Source organism: Xiphophorus maculatus, chromosome 22 (assembly GCF_002775205.1).
Source record: "Xiphophorus maculatus strain JP 163 A chromosome 22, X_maculatus-5.0-male, whole genome shotgun sequence".
Lineage (NCBI taxonomy): Eukaryota > Metazoa > Chordata > Actinopteri > Cyprinodontiformes > Poeciliidae > Xiphophorus > Xiphophorus maculatus.
The window spans coordinates 11,087,697-11,108,728 of NC_036464.1; the positions used below are offsets into that span (position 1 = coordinate 11,087,697).

The window sequence follows — 21,032 nt, forward strand, 5'->3', positions numbered from 1 at the left end:
ACCTTCACCTCATTGTAATGTTTTCTTTCTGGAAGTGGATTTGTGTGCCATTTTTAACTGTTACCTTTGATAACAGCAATAGATTAAATTATTTTGAAATAAAGTTATTGCTGTTATCTATTAAGCAATTAGCACTTTAAATAGTTATTGATTAAATTAAAAGTTTCTAATCCTTAACCAATGCAAAAAGACCTACTTTATCCTTAAATAAAAAAGTATGCTTCCTTATTGAACAAATATAGCTCTGAAGATGTTACATGTAATTAAAATGTGTTGCTTTACTTCACATTTGGTGGTTTTGCAGCTAAGTTATGACTGACAGTTAGACAGAACATTCACTATCCGATTTATTTAGTAGACTACAGCTTCAATTTTGAAGGAAAATGTCCACAAGAAGGCAGCAGAGATAAAGGACAGAAGTTGAGGTGACATGTAGGTCAGCATGAACCTTCTCTCTTCAGCCTGTCTCTCTGCCTGAATAGTTCCATAAAAGTAAGCGTTGTGACTGTACACTGATTTACCAGGTTCATTTGAGACTTGGGTTTTGAATGTAGGTCATGACAAGCCAGTGACCAGTGTGAGCTGGAGCCTCTGCAGACAATGGTGGCTGAGTGCAGCAGAAGATCTATCATTACGGATCTGGACCAAATCCAGCTCAGAGCCTGCCATTATCTTGGTAATAAACAAACAAACTTGTATTTAATACACATCACTTGCAAACTTTCAGAATCTTAAGCTTCTCTACTCACTTGAGCCCTATTGAAACATCACATAATCTTTTTTGTTAGTTGTTTTTGTAATTAAAACACCAGTATATAAAATATGTAATGTGATATGTCACTGTCATGCTGTAAAAGCAATGCAAAATTATTTTAGTCAAATAAAAAAATCTGGTGGATGGATGAGACTGGGGCAGACATTCAACTTTTGACATGACACTGAACATACAACCAGGGGTTGATGATTTAGATCACAGGTGTCAAACTCCAGTCCTCAAGGGCCGGCGTCCTGCAACTTTTAGTTGTGCCTTTGCTGCACCACACCTGAATGGAATAATTGGGTCATTAGCAAGGCTCTGGAGAACTGATCTACACAAGGAGGAGGTCATTAAGCCATTTCATTCCAGTGTTTTGTACCTGTGGCACTTATAAAAACTGCAGGACACCGGCCCTTGAGGACTGGAGTTTGACACCCCTGATTTAGATGAATCCAAATTCTATTTGTATTTTTAAGTAAAATTAGGAAGGACTTTGCTCTCCCAAAGGTTTTCCCATGTCTGATGCTAAGTACCCTTAGTGTGCGTCGCTCTGTGAATCTCTATCAAAACTTGGCTTAATCTATGCCAGGGTTTCTCAGTTCTGAACAACTGCCCTACATGTTTTAGGTTTTTCCCTTCTCCCGCACACCTGACTTGAATAAGTGGGTAATTAACAGGCTTCTGCAGAACTTAACGGCATGGAGATGAGATTATGCAATCATTTGTATCAGGTGTTCTGGAACAGAAACACACCTAAAATATGCAGGGCAGGGGTACTTGAATACCGGAATTGAGAAACACTGACGGCTGCACAGTGGCGCAGTTGGTAGCACTGTTGCCTTGCAGCAAGAAGGTCCTGGGTTCGATTCCCGGCCAGGGTCTTTCTGCATGGAGTTTGCATGTTCTCCCTGTGCATGCGTGGGTTCTCTCCGGGTACTCCGGCTTCCTCCCACAGTCCAAAAACATGACTGTCAGGTTAATTGGTTTCTCTAAATTCTCCCTAGGTGTGAGTGTGTGTGTGCATGGTTATTTGTCCTGTATGTCTCTGTGTTGCCCTGCGACAGACTGGCGACCTGTCCAGGGTGTACCCCGCCTCTCGCCTGGAACGTAGCTGGGGATGGGCACCAGCAACCCTCCCGACCCCATTAGGGACAAGGGTGAACAGAAAATGGATGGATGGAGAAACACTGACAAGCCATGCAAATGTTTTGTATTTTTATAAGACATCTTGGGAACAAATGGAAGTCTTTTCACAGAGGAAAGAACAATGCTGATGTGAGACAGATCTACATTTCCGTAGTTTAACAAAAAAGAAATGTACTGGATTAACTACAACATGTAATACGTGGTAATGTTAGTTACTAGGCTTTAAAAATGTGTCAAATTAGTTACAGCACACTGTAAATGACAGTGAAAATTAGCACATAGTGAAAAAAGTGTCCCTGAGGAAGATGTCATATTGTAGTTTATACCGATATTTTCATAAAAATGCTTTATTGGAAAACAATTATATGTCATATTTAAATATGGCATATATTGATCTGAAGTGTTTAAGTAGAGGGAAAGTGGACTTCCCCTCTTGTTTCTGAGAAAACCAAAACCTGAAAGGTGGGTTTAAAACTGTGCCTGGGATCCAAACTGACAATACATTTTAGTTGTCCATTAGTATAATATTGAAGCCAGTTTGATCAGAATCTATTGTTAAAATACCCATAAAGTATGTCCTGATTTGTATCACATTTAAAAGTTTTGCTTGTTTCAATTTAAGAACAGATATTTTATTAAAAGATTAGGTAAGACTACAAAAGAAAAATGAAGTTCTCCTTTTATATGCAGTAGATGTCAGACTTTCTCTCTTTTATGTTTTGCTTAATTTTCTGAATTAAAGATTCCATTTTATTCCAGTTTTATTTATAAAGTTCTTTAAAAACAGCAAAGTTGACCAAGTTGCTGTACAACCTAACCAGAAATAAAAAGAAGCAATACAAATACGATAACAGTAACTGTAAAAACCAACACTTACTGTGAAATATCTACCATTTAAGAAAAAAAAAGTTTTTGTTAGGGCTCTTGTTATTTGATTAATATACTATTTAATATCCAAGTGAAGATATTGGTGTGATATTTATCTGTCTTACATCTTTATTTATCTTTCCATTAGGGTGACACTATGTTCTCCAAACCCATTAGAGGTGCTCAGTTTTATTATCTTGACAAATTTCTAGTCCTAACATCTGGACCTTCTATATACTTGTACCTGTATAATGTGGACCTCACCCGCGATGATGTAAAAAGGTAATTACTATGTTTTATACTGTGTAAACACATACGGTGACTTGTAAAAGTTTTCAATTGTATTATTATTATTATTATTGTTATTATTATTATTATTAAGTTGTTCAATACATATACCACTTCCTAGATTTTTATTGGTAAAGAAAACAATGTATCGCTTTATTTTTACGTCACCATTAATAGCTATGTTGCCTTAGTAATGTAACTGTACTTAATCACAGTATTGTTAACAAATAATGGCAAATATTCTGGTAGACAGAAGATGGTTTTTACCATCCTCTGTCTACCAGGTTTTAAACAACCTCTTAAAGGTTTAAAGGTTTTTACAACCTCTTTAGGAGCCGGGCTTTATTGCAGGAGAAGCTCAGCATTTTTAGTTCTACCGCAGACACTGCTGTGCTGACACATTAAGACAAAACTGCTCAGGTGCTCACTGCAAACTGTCAGGACGTGTCTGGAAGCACATACAACAGAATGATGGACAGCATAAAATAATAATAAATAAATTATATCCTATGACTGTATTTGACTACGACCTTTAAGAATAAGGTCATGATATTATTATTCTTTTTTATCAACTTGACTAAAAATTATATTATTTTCTTAGATATAAGCAGCGGAGCATCATCAAACTGGCAAGTTGCTTAACGCCATCAGCCTCGGACATCACAGCCCTTTCTGCAGTCAATGATTTCCTCTCAGGTATCCTTTTTAGGGTTTTATAGCTCTGGCATCAGGAAGTGGAAAGGTAATATTACGTTGGTGCTGGCTGAGTGAGTCTACATGCTTTCCTCAGAGAATCTGGTCTGACTATTTCCATGTAAACCACAACAATCTCATAAAGACTTTGCACATAGCTTAAGGGCTTCCACTGCAGATTTTAGCATTTAGGTGTCCTTAGATTTTTTTCAGGAATGTCTGCGTTCCAGTCCACTGTTAGTCTTTACAGCACATTTACTCACTCCAGTAACTCACTCCACAGAATTTGAGTTGGAATGGGTTTGTTCCTGTCAGAAGCTATTTTATATCACAGTGCTTTCTCAAATGAACTCCAAATAGAAATGCATGTATAGTGATAGCATCAAAACATGTTTTTTCTTAAGAACTTTGGGGGGAAATTTGGGGGATTTTTCACATTTTTCACACAATTAAAACAATATGCTGTGAAATTACAAAACAAAATTGTTCAATTCCTCTCTGCCATGGACTAGAGTCTTGTCCAGTTTGTATGCCGCCTCTTGCCAAAGACTGCTGGAAATAGGCACCATGGTGACCCTGCAAGGATAAACGAGGATAGACAATAGATGGATGGATGGATGGATATTCAGTGTGAAACACATACAACCTAAAAAGTAGTTTAGTGAAATTGTTTTGTGTCATGTTTTTCTTTTTGTCAGTATGTTAATGTTTTAAAAGTAGTAAAATAAAAGCCTTAGGAAAATGAATGCAGAATAGGAACTTTTAAGTAAAACATCTTCACAATATACTTTCAGTGTACAAATAAAACTGGTTAACCACTGATAAGACCCTTGATAACATTAAATCAAATAATTCTTAACAGCTTTTTTTTTATTCAGACATTGTTCTGGTGAGTTGTTCAGATCGGTCCATTCAAGTTCTGGACATGAACAAAGGTGCAGTTGGCTCTGTGCTGCCTGACGCCCACAGCAGAGCTATCCACTGCATCACACAGAACAAGGTGAAGCATTTTAAATGTGACAGAATAATAGCACTGAAAATATTCTATGTACAAGATGTATGGAAAATTAATAATTTCTGGTAAAGCAAGTTCAGCACTGATTATCTTTGCAAAAATAATGTAGGCAATGAAATGGCTGGTTAAGTATGGTTTCCTTCCAAATTCTTTGAGTATGTTGCTGGTTTAAGTCCCAGATTTGTTTATAACTTTCAATAAAAGTTCTCTTGTCCAGCTGTTCTAGTAGGAAATGGAAATGTTAAGTCAAAGCACAAATCCAAATCATCTAAAGAAGAGAAAAATGCATTTTTAAATGACCTAACAAATGTCCAGAACTAAATTTGGTGGTACATTAGTAGAATAATCAACCTACTGTCACAACCTGATACATCTGGAGATCCTGTGCAAGCTTCAGAGAGCAAATATTGTCAAGCTCAGTGAGGCTGATAGACTACTACCAAAGTAGACAGATGCTGAAACTTAATTAAAGAACTAAGTATTGGTTTAAAGCTGCACACACTTTTGCAACTAGATTATACCTATTGTAGTTTATTTTTTCTTTCAAACAAATTTTTTGGGAGTTGTTGACTTTGACAGGATAAATGCCACATTAACTATGGTTTGGCATGCTGATTGTTGTCCAACGGGAGTTTGTACACTTTTTTTTGGCCATTTTTGTAATAGCGCTAATAAAATCTATGGGTTTTTTTGTTAATTACATTTTAGTTAACATACATATAAAGATCCATGCTGTAAGCTTTTTGATATTTCTTTTCACATGTACTTTGTAGGGGGTTTCAAATTCATAGTTTTATTAAATCTTATAGAAAATCTAAATCCTTTGCGAATGGATTGAGACTGAGACATTTCATCACTTTACCCACAGACTAAATTATTTGTGGACCAAACCCACAGAGCAAAGAATTTGCTTGATTTGGCATCTATAAGCAGTGTGAGCCCTATCTTCCATCTTACTCCTGAAGGGTCGGTTATTTGGCAGATGTCACAGGGTTACATAAGACATCAAGGACTACTTTTTTATGTGTGTTACATAAGGTACAGATGGTCTTTGAGGAAATAAAAGTGTTAGTTTGTGGTATGAAAATAAAAGCTCATCAATAAAAAATCCTGTGGTTAACCAAAAGTTTCCATGACATGATGCAAATTCATTAGTATAATTCACCTTGAATGTAAGTTACGGCTGTATCGGGATTAATACTTTCATCTGTGACAGCAGGAGGACAGTCAGGCTAGAGTTGATGACTTTGGAGAAAAGCCGTTTCACGAGGTTGTTCCATTATATATCCTTATTCCTTCCTGACTGTCTAAGACTTATGTGAACCCAGTTTGACAAGCAGATTTTGCGCATATCCATTTGCTTTCCCCTGTATCTGTAGACATTTTAGTGTTTACAAATAAAATTCCAAACAGTGTAGCATGCAAACTTAATACATTATAGAACCATCTTTTGCTGGAACTAGTCTTATCTAAAGACTGCATTGCTGAGTAGCATAAGGTTTGGGATTGGATGGTGAATGTTTATGAACAACCATTTTCAACTCTTGCACCAGATTTTTAATTGGATTTAGGGATAGATTTTGGCTGGGCTTTTCAAACATAGCAGGTGTGCTGGGCTAGCACACCTGCAGCATACTGGGAATATTAAGCAGGGTGTACATGAGCGTGATTGACAGAACTAAGACTTTCCTCCTGGCTCTAATAGGTTGTTTCAGACTGAGAGAGGTGTATTTCTGGAGATGACAGTAGGACTGAGGGATTTTGTCACAGATTATCTCTCATGTTATACTGTCACAACATAGTGACTGTTTAAAGAAATATATAAAAGACATATTTTTTGGTAAAAGTTGCCTACTGCAGCTTTAATTTTGCAATGTAATGTATAAATATCATAGTGCTTGCAAACAATATTCCAACATGTTTCTTTAAAAAAGCTAAAAATAAAGGTCCATCCAAGCTTTTTATGTAACTTGTTTGTCACAGAGGCTGTGCTCAGTGAACCTTGATTGAAGTAACTTTTGTATGTTTTTCTCTACATGCTTGATGCTCTGGACAGTCTGGATTAGCTGCATACACTCCCACTATTGGCATGGATTAACCCATTCAGCTTCAGTTCACTCTTGCACAGCTGACAATATTTCTTTGGCCCAGATGTGCATGTTCTTTGTCATCACATCTTTTGTGTGCAATACTCTATGGGAATGGTCTAATTTGTTGTTTCAGGTTGGCTATTGCATCAATGAGGACTTCTTTTGACTAGAGCCTGGGGGCCTTTGGATAGTTTGGGGTTAGTAGCCATGGATCAGAGGGATTGCAACTGGCTGGACACTGCATACATAACATCATATCTCCCTCCACTTCTGCTTTGTCGTCCCCGAGCAGTCCAGACATCAGAAATTGAAATTTCCGTCACTTCTCTGCAAAATTCACCTGGAACTCATCAGACCAGAGGACTTCTCGGAAAACTGGAAAGGCCGTCTTGAACTCCTGTTCTCATACTCTTAATGGAAAACTAAACAAATAACACCCCCACAGCAGCACTCTCTTTCTCTCCCTTGCTCACATGTCTAACTTTATCATCTGATAACTTGGTTTGGAAGTTATGAATGTAATTTATTTGTAGATATGGAGTGGAAACTATGTTTTTGTTGGAGCCTATTTCAGTGGTATACCTAAAGTTTGGGAAATTATGCTGAACATATTTTACACAAATTTTGCTTTCATTACGTTTTTATTCTGCACATAAAGTAAAGCCCCAAATCCTTCATCCTGTCAGATTTAAGTCTAAAATTATTTTCATTTAACCAAGAAGTTTGTTTGTAGTTGGAAAAAAGACAGACGTCACTCAATAGATGTGTGTACAAGCAGTGTGCTGTGGGGCATACTCATAGGAAATTTCTCCTGTGTTGGCTTTTCTCCACCTGCTACATGTTAATCTCAGAATTCAGTTAAAAATCCTATTCATTACTTACAAAGCCCCCATTGACCCAGATCAATTTAACATAAAACACCTCATTACTCCATATCATCCAACAATAACCCTTTGCTTGTCTGTTTGTTGTTTCAAGAATACTCAGATCCAGATTGGGTGGCAGCACTTTTTATTTAAAAAAATGAAAAAATGCTTCATTGGCAGTTGTTGCCAATAATAGCACAACTAAGTACTAGGTTCAGGAGTTATTTTCTCTTGCACACAGAAATCAAGCTGATTTGGGTAATTTTTTCCCCTTAATAAAGTCAGTCTTGAAAGTTAATCTTTGCTCTCTGACATTTGTACAATAATCCGAAACATTTTGTTCTATTTAAACATTCAATATGGATGTAGAAGTTTTGTTTGTTTGTTCTTTTACTAAAGGTTATTTTATTGAACATCTTTTGTTTTATTCTTTTTTTTGATTTGCATATTTTAAAGGGATCCACATTCACCTCACAAGCTCCAGAGTCATACAACCTATTCCTCACCAGTGCAGTTACAGATGGTGTGAAGATGTGGGACCTTCGCACAATGAGGTTTGTATAAATATGTTTTCTGAAAGACAACTTTATGTAAAACAAAATCAACCAAACCTTTGCTACAATTTTTGCTGTTTGTATTCTACTGTGTTTCTGTTTATGCTTTTCAGGAAGGAAACCTAATTTAGAACATTAAATCAGTTTGACTGGTGTGTACAGCAATATAAACCTGTCCATGACATTTTAAACAAAGCTGATGCTACTATTTAGAATACCTGTCAAAACTTTGTTAAATATAATCTTTATTAGATGAATGTTTAGTCAAGTACTGAGCATTTTTACCAACTTCTCCCCCATTTGTTATTCTCTAGATAAAAAAATAACCTTCCTTTTCAACTGCATAATGATTTTTATAACACAGGCATTCCTTATGTGATGTTTGAATTAGCAAGTGTTTAATTTCCAAAGTTAATGCCTGAGGAGACATATTAACTGACTTTGATTCACAGATGTCCTTGTAAGGCTGATGATTTATCTAGACCTTTTTGGATCCCCTAATGTTCTTTTTGGCCTCATAGAAGGCATTATTAAGTTTTGCATTCTTTCAAGTCTGAGGCTCCTCTCATATCAAATTCCTCATCCCAGACTCTGTCAAAACCCACTGCCTGACAAATATTTCACTTTGTTTCTAAGTCAACTCGTACTTTTTACAACCATATTGTCAAGCATTCTCATGCAGATGATTATTATGATTATTATATTATGTATGTATAATTTTTTGTTATTCTTTTTGTTTGTTGATCATGTTTTAATTTTTCAATCTTTTATTGTTTGTTTTTCTCTTTTTTAAGCATTTTGTGATTTTCACCTGTAAAAGGTGCTGTAAGCATAAATGCTTTAAATCGCTATGGTTATATCGACAGGAAGCAAACAGAAGATGACAAATGAGCTGATAGTTTATCTAAACCCAAGTTGCCTATCGATGTGTGTACTATGTATGAATATGTGCACGTTTGTGATTGTGAATGGGGCTCTAGTGTAAAGCGTTTTCAGTGGTCCGTATGACTAGAAATGCACTGATTTTCTAAAATCAGTACATTTACAATTTCCAGTTCAGCATGAATGTGAATTTATTTAAGGCTTTTTGCATATCTTGTAGAAAACATTGTAGCTTCTTAGTTACACCCAAAATGTTTCTGAGGTGTTTGCTGCACAAACTCCAACATCTGTTGGAGATTGACGCACAAGCATAAAACAAGTTTTAAATTTGTCAGATTCTTAATAAAATTACAAATAACTGATTATGGTTGGATATGTATGTATGTATTCTCAATATGAGAAAATGAGTCTAATAGGGGCAGTGTTGCAGAACTAAAGCACACAACCCATGTATATAGACTTCAGTCTATTATGCGGCCATCACAGGTTCGAGTCCCGACCTGTTGCCCTTTGCCACATGTCTTTCAACACACACTTTCCTGTCAACTGACTGTCAAATAATGACCACTAAAATCCAAATACAAAAAAAGAAAAATGTAAAATGAATAGAATTTATATTACTCTGTAAATGGATCATAAAAATACTTTCACAAAATCATTCAAAGTAACAAGTAACAAACAAAGTATACAAAGTTTCACATCAATTATGGACCAAAAAGCAGTATTTATGCTGATTTGCATTTGTTTATTAGATCGATGACTGACACTGTGAACTCAGGTGAATTTAGTAACAATATAGGCTTCTACTTAGAGGGATCAGAGCCACTATGGCAGTCTGTGTTAGTCATCAGGAAAATTCCATATAATCATCACTCACACAACACGGAGAATGTGGCTTTGTGGAACTCATGTCAGCACCTTTCCTCCTGAACCATTCCAGCCACATTCTGACCTAGAAATAAAATGAGCTTTAACCCTGATCTGTTGAAGCTATTTTAATAAGGTGTTTTGATAAACTGTTTTGATAGCGCCATTGAAGATCTTTAAAAACTTTGGGTACTTCAAAATGTTTGTTGTATATGTGGCTCTTGACATGTGAATACACAAAACTTTGAATATTAAACAATTTTGTTTGTGCTTTAACAAAATTAAATTTATTTAAGCACAAATATTAAAGTATTAAATTAACTATCTTGGTGATTGGATTTTGCCCTCATCAAAGCTATAATTTGTACTTACATTGCTTAACATACTTAATATTAGAAAACGTAAAGATTTACACAGAAACCTACTGTATTGTGTGCTTAAATTCCAAAGACATGTTCACTATATTTTGGAAACATCGTACTAAATAAAGTGAGGCACATACTGAGAATATAAAAAACTGCTCTTACACTAAATCAGTGTTCTGACAAAGCTTTATCTTCATCCCACATAAAGTCTATTTCCATACCTGGCTGCTACTGCACATATCTAATTTCTCAATGGTCACAACTGAATATGACCTTCTTTCAGTCCAACTTAATGACACAAACATGTGAATCTCAAATACAAATCCTTTTCAAGCACAGCCCTGCAAACATGCCATCCCATATAGGATTTCTAGGTTAGCCAGCTGTTGATGGTATTATGGCATGGTAAAGACATTACATGCTGCTGCAGACCAAATTAAGTAGCCCAAAAGTTACACAAGGGACCCATTCATCGTTGTCTTTTCCCTGTTTTCTGCATCTAGACCTGAGTCATTCTAAACTCTTTGTGTTCAGCAGATTAAGATGTCTTCAAAATGTGTAGTTGCTGAGTTCTGATCTTCTTTTGTGCACCAGTGGTTTTTGGAAGTTAATGAAACCTGTTTCTTTTTCATATCAGCCTGAGTCTTTGCACTCAAGTGAAGATTTTTAATATGTCGACTGTAAAAAGGATAAGTGAAAAATATATTAACCTCCACATTTTGTGGGATGGGTTTATTGATCAATTAATTATTCAAGCTATGACTCACTTCACCTTTAATGTAAACTTTGTATTACTGTGTGTATCTCTACCACAGATGCGTGCGTCGTTATGAGAACCATGTGAATCTCTGCCATGCATGCTCCTCAGCCATCTCACCATGCGGCCGATTCATTGCCTCTGGCTCTGAGGATAAATGTGTGAGTTATGTTTATGCAACAAACATGTAAACTTGATTTAGTTTGGAACAGAGGATGAGTATGTGGAAAATAAACCTCATGTTGTATATGGTGGAGGAACCATAATCCTGGGTGTCTTCTTCTCTTTCAAATACCCTGAGAACCTCATGTTGTTTTTCTCAAATGGGTCGTCATTGGGTTAATCAAGAAGTGCTTCTTTATTTTTAGAACAGGGTCCTACAAAGTATTAACAACCTTTGATCCATATTTGTGCCACCAGAGATACAGTCTGATAGGAATATTTATGCAATCACTTATTTTGTGTTTCATATTTTTGTTTGTCATTATATCAAAGAAATCAGGTTTCAGTTTGACATTAAATGGGTAACAGTTCTAACACAGACTACTTTTTATTAGCACTGTAGATGGAAATAGTTTTCTGAAGAGAGCATTGTTAGCTGAAAATAAGACATTTCACACTGTTACTGCAAAAAGCCACAAAAAGCAAGACAATTTTAATTTATATTGTACTGAGAAATTCATTGAGCTTTACCACTTATTTTGTTAATACACAAAATATGCTGCATACAGTGCATTTTGAGTATTAGCAAAATTTTATAGATTGCTTAATTTTGTATGATTTTTCAGAGTGGGTGGTTATGCTGCTTTGATGTGCCATGATACTTGCTTCCCAAACCACCTTATGAGACAGCCAGGATGTCATCTCATGTTTCATCATGATACCTAAATACATTTTAAGCACTCTACTTACTTTAATTTACTGCAGTGAAACTAGTTTAATGAGCAAACCTCTAATGAAACAGCTACATCACTCAACTAAAACCTCCAGCAAGTGAAATGTTAAATCTTTTGACCACATCAAAAATAGCCCTCCTTCTTTACTCCTTATCTCTGCTGTCTGGTTCATTCTGATGTGAAGGTAGACATTTCTGTCCAATTTTGTTCTTTTTAAGGTCTTAATTCCACTACTCTATTTTTCCTATTTCAGACTTTTAAGTTTCCTGTCTGGATGGAAAGCTTTTTATTTTCCAGCACCTCAAGTTATTCATTTCCAGACTGTATCATTATCACTTTTATGTCCATTTAAGCTCACAATCATTTATGCTGGACATTTTTCATTTGTAGTCAAGATTTGTCCCAAAGAAAATCAAACAGAGCACTCATATATTTGTAGCGCTGTTTAATTGCTTTTCCAGACAGTGTCTTACCCTTACTTTCAAGTCTTTTTCAGAAGAGACAGACTCCTTTTTCTTTACCCATCTCTCCTCTGTTATATGTATTTGTGGAAAGCAGTGAAATAATCTATCCATTCTGGTTGATGTTATTAATTATGGGGATTCAGCACAGCATGGACATTTAGAGCATCTGAGTTAAGATGGGACATTTCCAACTTTTCCTGGAAACTGGGAGAATATTTGTAGTGTTTTGCAGGGTATTTATTTGTGGCTGCCCTGAGACATCTATAAGCCAGGTACATTTATACTTGTCATAATAAATCAAAAAGCAATCATGGTCAAAAAGAACAGGAACACTCTTGAAGGACTCACTAGATTGTTTTACACTTCCCAAAATCTTGATTGAAAATCCTCCAGGAGGACAATTAGAGTTTTACAAACTATTAAAATACACAGGTAACGTATAGATGTTCAGATTAAGAACATCAGGCATGTGCAAAGGGGGGGGCTTGAGCCCCTGCCCTTTTTATCCTTGATGCCCCCAGTGCCCTTTTTGAGGTGTTTTTTTTTTTCAAAAAAATTTATTTCTTATATTTTTATTTTTAATCTGTATGTCAGAAGGCCTGTTTGTGCCCCTCAGCAATAATATTTAGCTAAATATAATAATTTAGTAAAAATAAACTAGTCTGGCTGCCCTCAGTCTAATAATGACTCTCAGAGCCTCCATGTTGTTCAGACTCCGGGTCCATGGTAAGGAGGGGGGGGGCGGATTTGTGCCCTCTAACTATCAAATTATGGGCAACAATATTTTTTTCATACACTGGTTTGTGAATAAAAACATAGGTCTGATGTTGACGTTAGAAAAACTGTTTCTATTTATATTTTTATAATCGTCCTTGCAATAGTGGGACAAAACCCTCCTTGCCTCTAAACTCAGAAATGCTTCAGCTGCAGAGAAAACATCTGACTCTAACTTAATCATTCTGCTAAATGTCCGGTTCACTACAGGCAGCTTGAGTCGGTCCACCGACAGATATAAAGAAAGTCTGTCTTTATATTAGACATACTGAAATAAGACACGGTACCGACTGTCACCCCGAGTCGCAACGCAGATCAAAGCCCCAGTACCACCCGGTACCACCTGCTCTCTGTTCGCTCTGCTTCTCCTTAACGTTTCTACCAGGCAGTTTAAAGCCACTGCTGACGGGATCTGGGCTGGAGGTTCGCGACTATAAATAGAAATTATTGCAGAACCTCAAGTGTTAAAGGAAGATTCGGCCCATTTAGAGTTCACAAAATAAACATCAGAGAAAATATTGTAGCAATAATTAGAACCGCAGCAAAAAGCCAAACATGCCACAGTGAAATGAATCAAAATGTCTCCAAAGCATCGGGGGACTGACAGGGGCCACCGGGGGATTCCAGGTAGATTCCAGGTAGATTCCAGAGATGCGCATTGCAGCAGCTGTTCCTCCAGGGCCGGCCCAAGGTAATATGGGACCTTAGACATAACCCCCCTCCCTCCAGAACCCGTCCTACTAAGAACCTCAGCATCGCTAACATGTTTAAATATAGATAAGGTGAAGTCTGTGAGAGGGAGACCAGGTTTATTGGCAGAGTTTAACATCAATCACTGATTATTGGTTATTTGCTGTGATGTATTTGTGAACAAACCCAATTCAAACACAAAGATTACACATATTGTAGCCATGATGACACAACAATCATACTATCAAGATGATTCTTTAAACTTTTACAAAGTAAACTTCCTAATTAAATCCTAAATTTACTATTTATTTTTCTCAGCTGAATGCATTAAATAGAATGTAATAACATTGTCATTCTCTATAAATGATGCTATAGGTTTAGATCTATGGTCTGCGTTACAATTAAACCATTTCTAGGGGCCCCTGAGTGTCTGGAGGCCAATGAATGTCTGGAGGCCCCTGAATGGCCCCTACCAGCAGCTACTGAGTTTTCTTTGCCTTGATATCTCAGTCTTATAATTCTAGGTCTCAGAGGTGCTGACATCAAACTATTATATAGAGTTAACCCCTTTGAGTTTTTTGATCTATAAAGCAGTCTGCAGCTAGGTTGTTCTAGAGGTTAAATAGATATTATTAGGGCGTATTTAGTAAAATGGTAGCAATTTTGCTTATTTCATAACTTTATAACCAGCGACTGTCTCTCCTCTGATCTGTTTAACAGCTACAGTCTCAGATAAGCTCAGCCCTCCAGGACTAAGCAGCAGAAACAGAAACTTTATACCTGTTGGGGAAAATATAGACTATATTTGCTTTGCATTTTACCGCATGATGGCAATGATATAGTAGGATCCAATTAGATTCTTGATTAATATGGGTTGTTGTGTTGTACGGAGTTTTTGTTCAATGTGCCCCTTTTTTAAATTTGAGCCCCTGCCCCTCCATAGGTCTCTGCACTGTCCTGAAGAACATCACTGATGGGTTATGAGTTCTTTCTAACCATTGTGACCAATAAATATGCCAACAAAAATCATCATTTTCCAAAACCTTTTTGTTGACTACTAAATTGTGTGGTAAAACCTGGTAAGGGATATTTAACCAAATATTAGCGAGCATTTGTTTATTGTTGAGTCTGTATGTTTACAGTACTGTACAAAAAAAATTCAATAAATTCAAACTTGATCCCAGTTCTTAATTTTGAATATTTCTGAAGTTGTGTGTTATTATTCAGTATCCTAAAAATGTTTCAGATAAATCATTGAAAGCTGAGAAGTTATGACTTTCATGTCCATAATGATGGTGTATAATCTTCTGACTGGTACTGTGGCTTTCTTTCCATGTTTCAACATTCTCCTGCATCTGGGCTTCAATGGATGGTAATAGCTAATGTTTTGGTTGTGTCATTTCAGGCATATGTGTACGATATTCGTGCCAGCACCTATCTCCACAAACTCCAGAGACACTCAGACACAGTACTCAGTGTGGCTTTTAACCCTGCAACACCAGAGGTATCAGTAAGCTTTTACACATTTTTTAATCAATTTCTTCATTAAAAAGTCAGATTGCACTAAATTGTTTGTAATATTGTACCCTTAGCACATATTCCTAATATAAAACATGATGGTGGAGTCATGCTTTTGGCATACTTTTCTTCAGCAAGCACAGGAAAGCTGATTACAGTTGATAGGAAGATGGATGACACTAAATACAAAGCAATCCAGAAAAGAAAAAAGACACATGTTAAATGCAGCAAAAGACATGTGACTGGGACAGGAGACCCTAAACACAGCTGCAATGGAATGATTTTAGAGCAAGGCGTATGCAGGTGTTGGATTGGCCCAGTCAAAGACCAGGCCAAAACACAGTTTTGAATCTTTGATGAAACTTGAAAATTTGTGTTTGCTGAGAATCTCCAGCCAGTCTGATTAAGTTTGAGCTATTTTGCAAAACAGAATGATCAAAGTCTCCAGTCTTTTTGGAGGATTCTTACACTTATATGTTTTTTACTCTATTTTATTGTTATGCAGTTAATATAGAAAACCTTTAGAACTTTGACATTGACAACATTAACAATGATTTTTATTTAAATTTCCCTTAAATATATGTTTAAATTTTAATGTGTAACAGGTGATCTATAGTTAATCATTTAAATCTAACTGGCTCCACACTCGTAGCAAACAACAACACACATGCATATACTGTATATAACATGTATATATTTTTTAATATATGTAATAGTACACCAATTTCTTTATAAGATAATTTCTAGAGTTGTTTGTAATGCCTCAGAGAAAGGGAATTTGCACCTGAACCATTTTTAAATATGTACCAAAATCACAACCTCCACATGATGACTCCTGAGGCTAGTTGACCGCCAATTTGACCCACAGCACGTTTTAAATCTGCTGTGTAACTCCATTTGGAGAAAACTTTTCATCACAACAGTGATATTTTCAGATTTTCTAGTCCGAAAATGGAAACCTTGGCCCACAGCCATTCATCGGCTACAATGATCTGCACAGTTTAAAACCACTCTTAATCGGTCAGAGCAAACTTGTTCCACCTCAGCTCTTCTGGATGTTCTATTTTATTTGATAAGACGCAAATTAAAAGCAGACACTGTTTTTTTTTTGTTTTTTTGTTGTTGTTTTTTTTTTCAAATAATGTCACATTAAGTTAAACCTTGACTGTTGTTTTTTTACACAGATGCTTGACATGTTGCTTTGTTCTTGTACATCCAGAAGAAGGTTGTGATAACAGTCAAATACAAATGCAAGTTTGTGCCATTTGGGGAAATATATGTACAATGTCTGCCACAATTTATTATTTAAAGTGTGTAAATATTAATAGATAGATACTTTATTTTTTATTGTGTTAGTGTAGAATTACACAAAAATCTATTTAATTTATTTTTTACTTATTCACACATACTGATTCACCAGCTTGGGTTTATAGACATTGTATAGCACCATTTACCTCTACTCTTCACCGCTTGCTTGTTTTCCATAAGTTTAAACAAAATTACAGCTTAATTAAGAAGACAGAAATTATTTTTACATTCTTCTCCAAACAGTCTCATCTTCTATGCACATGCATTTTCAGTTCTGCCTGCAGGTTTTCTGTTGAATTTATTTGGAATGAGCTAAGGACCTTTTCTTCTGGTTAATCGTATCTGTGTTGATTGATACACCATCCTATATCCGGTGGATTGCCGATTTGAACCCCGCTGCATCCGTCTCAGTGATTGTGTCCTTGAGCAAGACATTTCACCCACCTTGCCTGCTGGTTGACAAATCAACAAATGGAGAGCAAGCACCCTATTTTCTTTATTCTTTCTTTAATGTGGGCAAGGTTTATTTATGTCAGACTCACCTTGTGATGCTGTGATGAATCTTAGTCTAATCTGATCAGAATACAAAGGGCCACTTAAGATCTAAGGCATATTTAGCAAATTGCATATTGTTACAGTTGGACTAATAAGATGACCTGCGAAAAGATTCGGACACTAGGTTACTAAATTTAAACTGTTGGTTAAAATCTTTTCCCAACCTGTGCTCATCTTGCTGTTTAGCCACATTTCAGGACCACCTGTTTTCCATATTTGCTGCTGTGAGAAGCTTTTGATGTTTGACACAGGCAGATAGTAATGCATATTTCTCCAATCATTCTCCACTCATGTTTCCCACCTCATTACTTCAAAAATCATGAAAACAACTCTTCTTATAACTGTGGTCAATGGAAGCATCCTGATTGTATTATAATTTCATTTTATTTTTATTTATGGGCTTTCACAGTGCTTCTGCTTTATAACCTTACTAGTGTATAGCATCTACAATTAAATATTAAACAGTAGTGGTGTGCTACAAGATTCTCCAATCTTGTGCAAAACCTACACCTAATAAAAGAGTTTCCTTGTTGATTTAAAATAAAGCTGTTCATCTAAGGAATTATATACAATGAGAGAAAGAGAAAAGAAAAAAAATATCAGTATAATCCTAATATGGCTGATTAGTCACCATTTTCTGTTCTGGACTTTTGATCGTGCCTTTCTTGTCTCCATTATTATGAATCTCAGTGACAGAGAGTTTGCGCAGAGCTTTGTTCACTTACCAAGACAACCAGCTGTATGTGAAAAGTTCACACACAGTGTCATCCAAGCTTAGATGAGCAGAGAGTGAATCATCTGAATGACTTCCATGCTCTCACTACTCTCCATGTCATTTTGTATCATCTTTGTTCTTTGCAGCACAGTACAGCATACAGCTGGGGTCCCACCAGGTCTTTTCATTGTATTATTCATTTGTGGCCTTTTAGCATTTTAAAAGGTAAGATGTATTGCTTAGCAGGGATTGACTGAGTCATAAAGTTTGATCCAGAGCACAATGCCTTACAGCAAAACTAGCAAAGTTAGACTGTAGTGATTGGTTCATCCATGCACTTGTGAATAAATAGATATAAATATCTCCCAACAGATAACTGTTTGAGGTAACATTTTTTTTGCCACATTTTGTCTTTGGATTATTTAAAGTTTATTCACCGGATCTGGGTTATTGATTGAAACTTAAAGAGATCACCTTATATTTTCTTTCATGTTACATTCTGTGTGATACTGCAGTTATTTATAAAAGAAATGCTTTGCAACTGAATTAATTAACAATGAAAGTGGTCAGTGTTCAGAAATTAGGGTACTCTGGTTTCAAAGTCGACCCAGAAAAATGTTGTAATACTAGTGTCAGTATTAGAATTGAATTTGCTTTTAAAATATTTTAAGTATGAAAAGGTCTCCCGTACCAGCACACCATAAACAATTGCAGCACCTTCTGCACTCACTGCCACCTGCAGTGTACAGAAATAACATTAACATATTATTTGAATACATTTTTTTGAATTGCGAAATAAATCGCACAGTAAGAAATACCTGTGCCAAACTAACTGGCTTCCTTCTGTCAATGTATCATGCAGCTCCCCTTTTGCAGTTAGTGTCCTTGTATAGGATTTCACAGTGCTGGAACAGACAGAGTAAGAAATATTTTTTTCATTCCTCTTTGATCAATGTCTCTTAAGTCCAAAAATATATCTCTGACCATTTTGCTACATATTGGCTTTATTGCTTTGTTGGTATAGTGAAAGCTTGGCCTTGTGGCTGCCCCTCTACTTTTCCATTTATCAAATCCATCTTTCTTCTCCATTGGGATTCTTATTACAGATTAGTCTTTTATAGTGCTATTAGTGGGTGTTGTGCTACACAACTATAAAAACATGTAGAAGGAAAAATCTGTTCTAATCATATTAACACAGTTGTAAATTTTCAACAAGCTGACACCTTCTCTCAAAGATTCCAATATTTAAGAAAAGTACCCATTGAAAATCTAAACTACGCTGCATTTTTAAGTGTCATATTTATTCCTGCTTTGAACTATGGATTTGTGCTCTGTGGTATTGAGCCATCATGGCTGACAGTAACTTGGATTATGTAACGAGCTGTGCGTCTCCTGCAAGTCCACAATCTGATTTCGCTTAGCATTCCTCAAAGGTTTTGAGTTTAACTTTGATCTGTAAAAATACAATAAATCAACAAAAATTGCAAGACTTATTTTTTTCTATTTTCGTGTGAATAAAGGTTTTCCAGATTATTAAAGGGCAAATAGTTTTGAAAAACAATATATCCTCTGCTTGTGCAAGAGTTGCGTAAGCATCTCTTGCATAAGGACATCTGACTGTGCAAATCAAGTCATTAAACAGAAACCCAACCTATGAGGGTTGCTTTTCTTCAAAGTGCAGCTTTTAAGAAAACTCGATAACTCATTTGAACTGGTGCTCCCTGACCCCACCATGTATTTCTCCAGTAAATCATCTTGCAATAAGCTGACGTCTGGCCCTGGGGGTCACCCAAATTCCCGGTTTACGATTTATGTGTCGGGTTGCAAACATTTGCTGGAACCAAAAAAAGTCTATTGCTTTTTTCTTTTTTTTTTTTAATCAAAAACAGTTATTTAGTTTTGATCTTCCATGTTGGCATAAGATAAATTGAAGTTCTTTTTCAATTTTATTTAAAAGGTTGCAGTGACTTTTAGAGTTGATCTCTGACCCTGTTGAAGTTAAAATAGCTGCTTTTACAGTGTGGGAGGAAAGACCTAAACTGTTAAGTTCCCTGAGTAAGATGACTAAAAGGCAACTCCTTAAAGGTTAAAGACACTGTAAAGTGAGCTGCTACATCATTTAACAGATACCCATATACAGACATGATGTTCTCGTTTTTACCTGGCTACATTTAGAAGAAACATGCTCGTCTTTGGCCTTGAAGTACACTTAGAAATCATTTGTGTATTCAAAGTAGACTGAAACCTTCACCCTTCAAAGACTGATAAACTTCTCTCCATTTTATGATGCTTGAGTCATCCTCGGACCACAGCATGTGTGACTCCCCTTTCCAGCACAGTCATCAGCCTGCTGGTAAAAGATTTCTCCAGCATAAAAATGCTGTAGTGTACATGGAAAACAATGTTGGAAGACAGCTGGGCCAAATGTCTTGTTTTTACCAAGTAGTTTTCTTCTGTTCCTGTTAGATTTCTCTGAAAGATACAAGTTTTACAACCAGCCAGCACCTCCAAAGAAATTGCCATAAAAAATATTAATACAGTCACTGACAATTAAACAAGAATCCCCAGAGAAACTGTTTATTATTTTGAACGACTTGTAAAGTTATTTTTGTCCTAGAGTGTAATAAAGTTTAACAACTACACCTGATTTAGATGATGCTTTTAGACATTAAAGTAAAATTTTGCCCATTTCCTAACTTCAACTCTCTTTTAATTACTGCAGTCTAAAAATATAGTGACTTGTAGAAGTTTTATTACCCAATGAGTTTAATCAGGGTCAGGATATGAAACAATATCCAAGTATCTTATAGAACGCTTTATATTTACAAATTGGTATTGCTCTGTTACATAAAATACATTCAAATTTGTGATTGTATCATATGGAAAAGTTAGGATGTATGAATATACTTGCAAGTAACTCTATTGTATTTAAATTGCAAGTTTCCTATAGGGAATGCCCACAAAC

The 21,032-nt window shown here is 36.0% G+C and overlaps 1 protein-coding gene across 5 annotated transcripts in view; it reads left to right on the plus strand.

Annotated features, from left to right (window-relative positions):
- The window catches only part of wdr27 (WD repeat domain 27), a 36,763-nt gene that overhangs the window by 11,953 nt on the left and 3,778 nt on the right, over positions 1 to 21,032 (plus strand). For 4 of the 5 annotated variants that reach the window (XR_002752030.1, XM_023326892.1, XM_023326893.1 and 1 more), the window contains 7 exons: positions 555 to 676; positions 2,919 to 3,052; positions 3,660 to 3,754; positions 4,630 to 4,751; positions 8,179 to 8,276; positions 11,206 to 11,308; positions 15,377 to 15,475. Coding sequence is in view for 4 of the 5 variants with exons in the window: in XM_023326892.1 (XP_023182660.1) it covers positions 555 to 676; positions 2,919 to 3,052; positions 3,660 to 3,754; positions 4,630 to 4,751; positions 8,179 to 8,276; positions 11,206 to 11,308; positions 15,377 to 15,475 (773 nt within the window). In the remaining variant the exon portion in view is untranslated. Of the gene's footprint in view, positions 1 to 554; positions 677 to 2,918; positions 3,053 to 3,659; positions 3,755 to 4,629; positions 4,752 to 6,989; positions 7,054 to 7,148; positions 8,277 to 11,205; positions 11,309 to 15,376; positions 15,476 to 21,032 lie in introns of those variants that run through there. The other variant, XM_023326894.1, reaches the window with a different exon arrangement.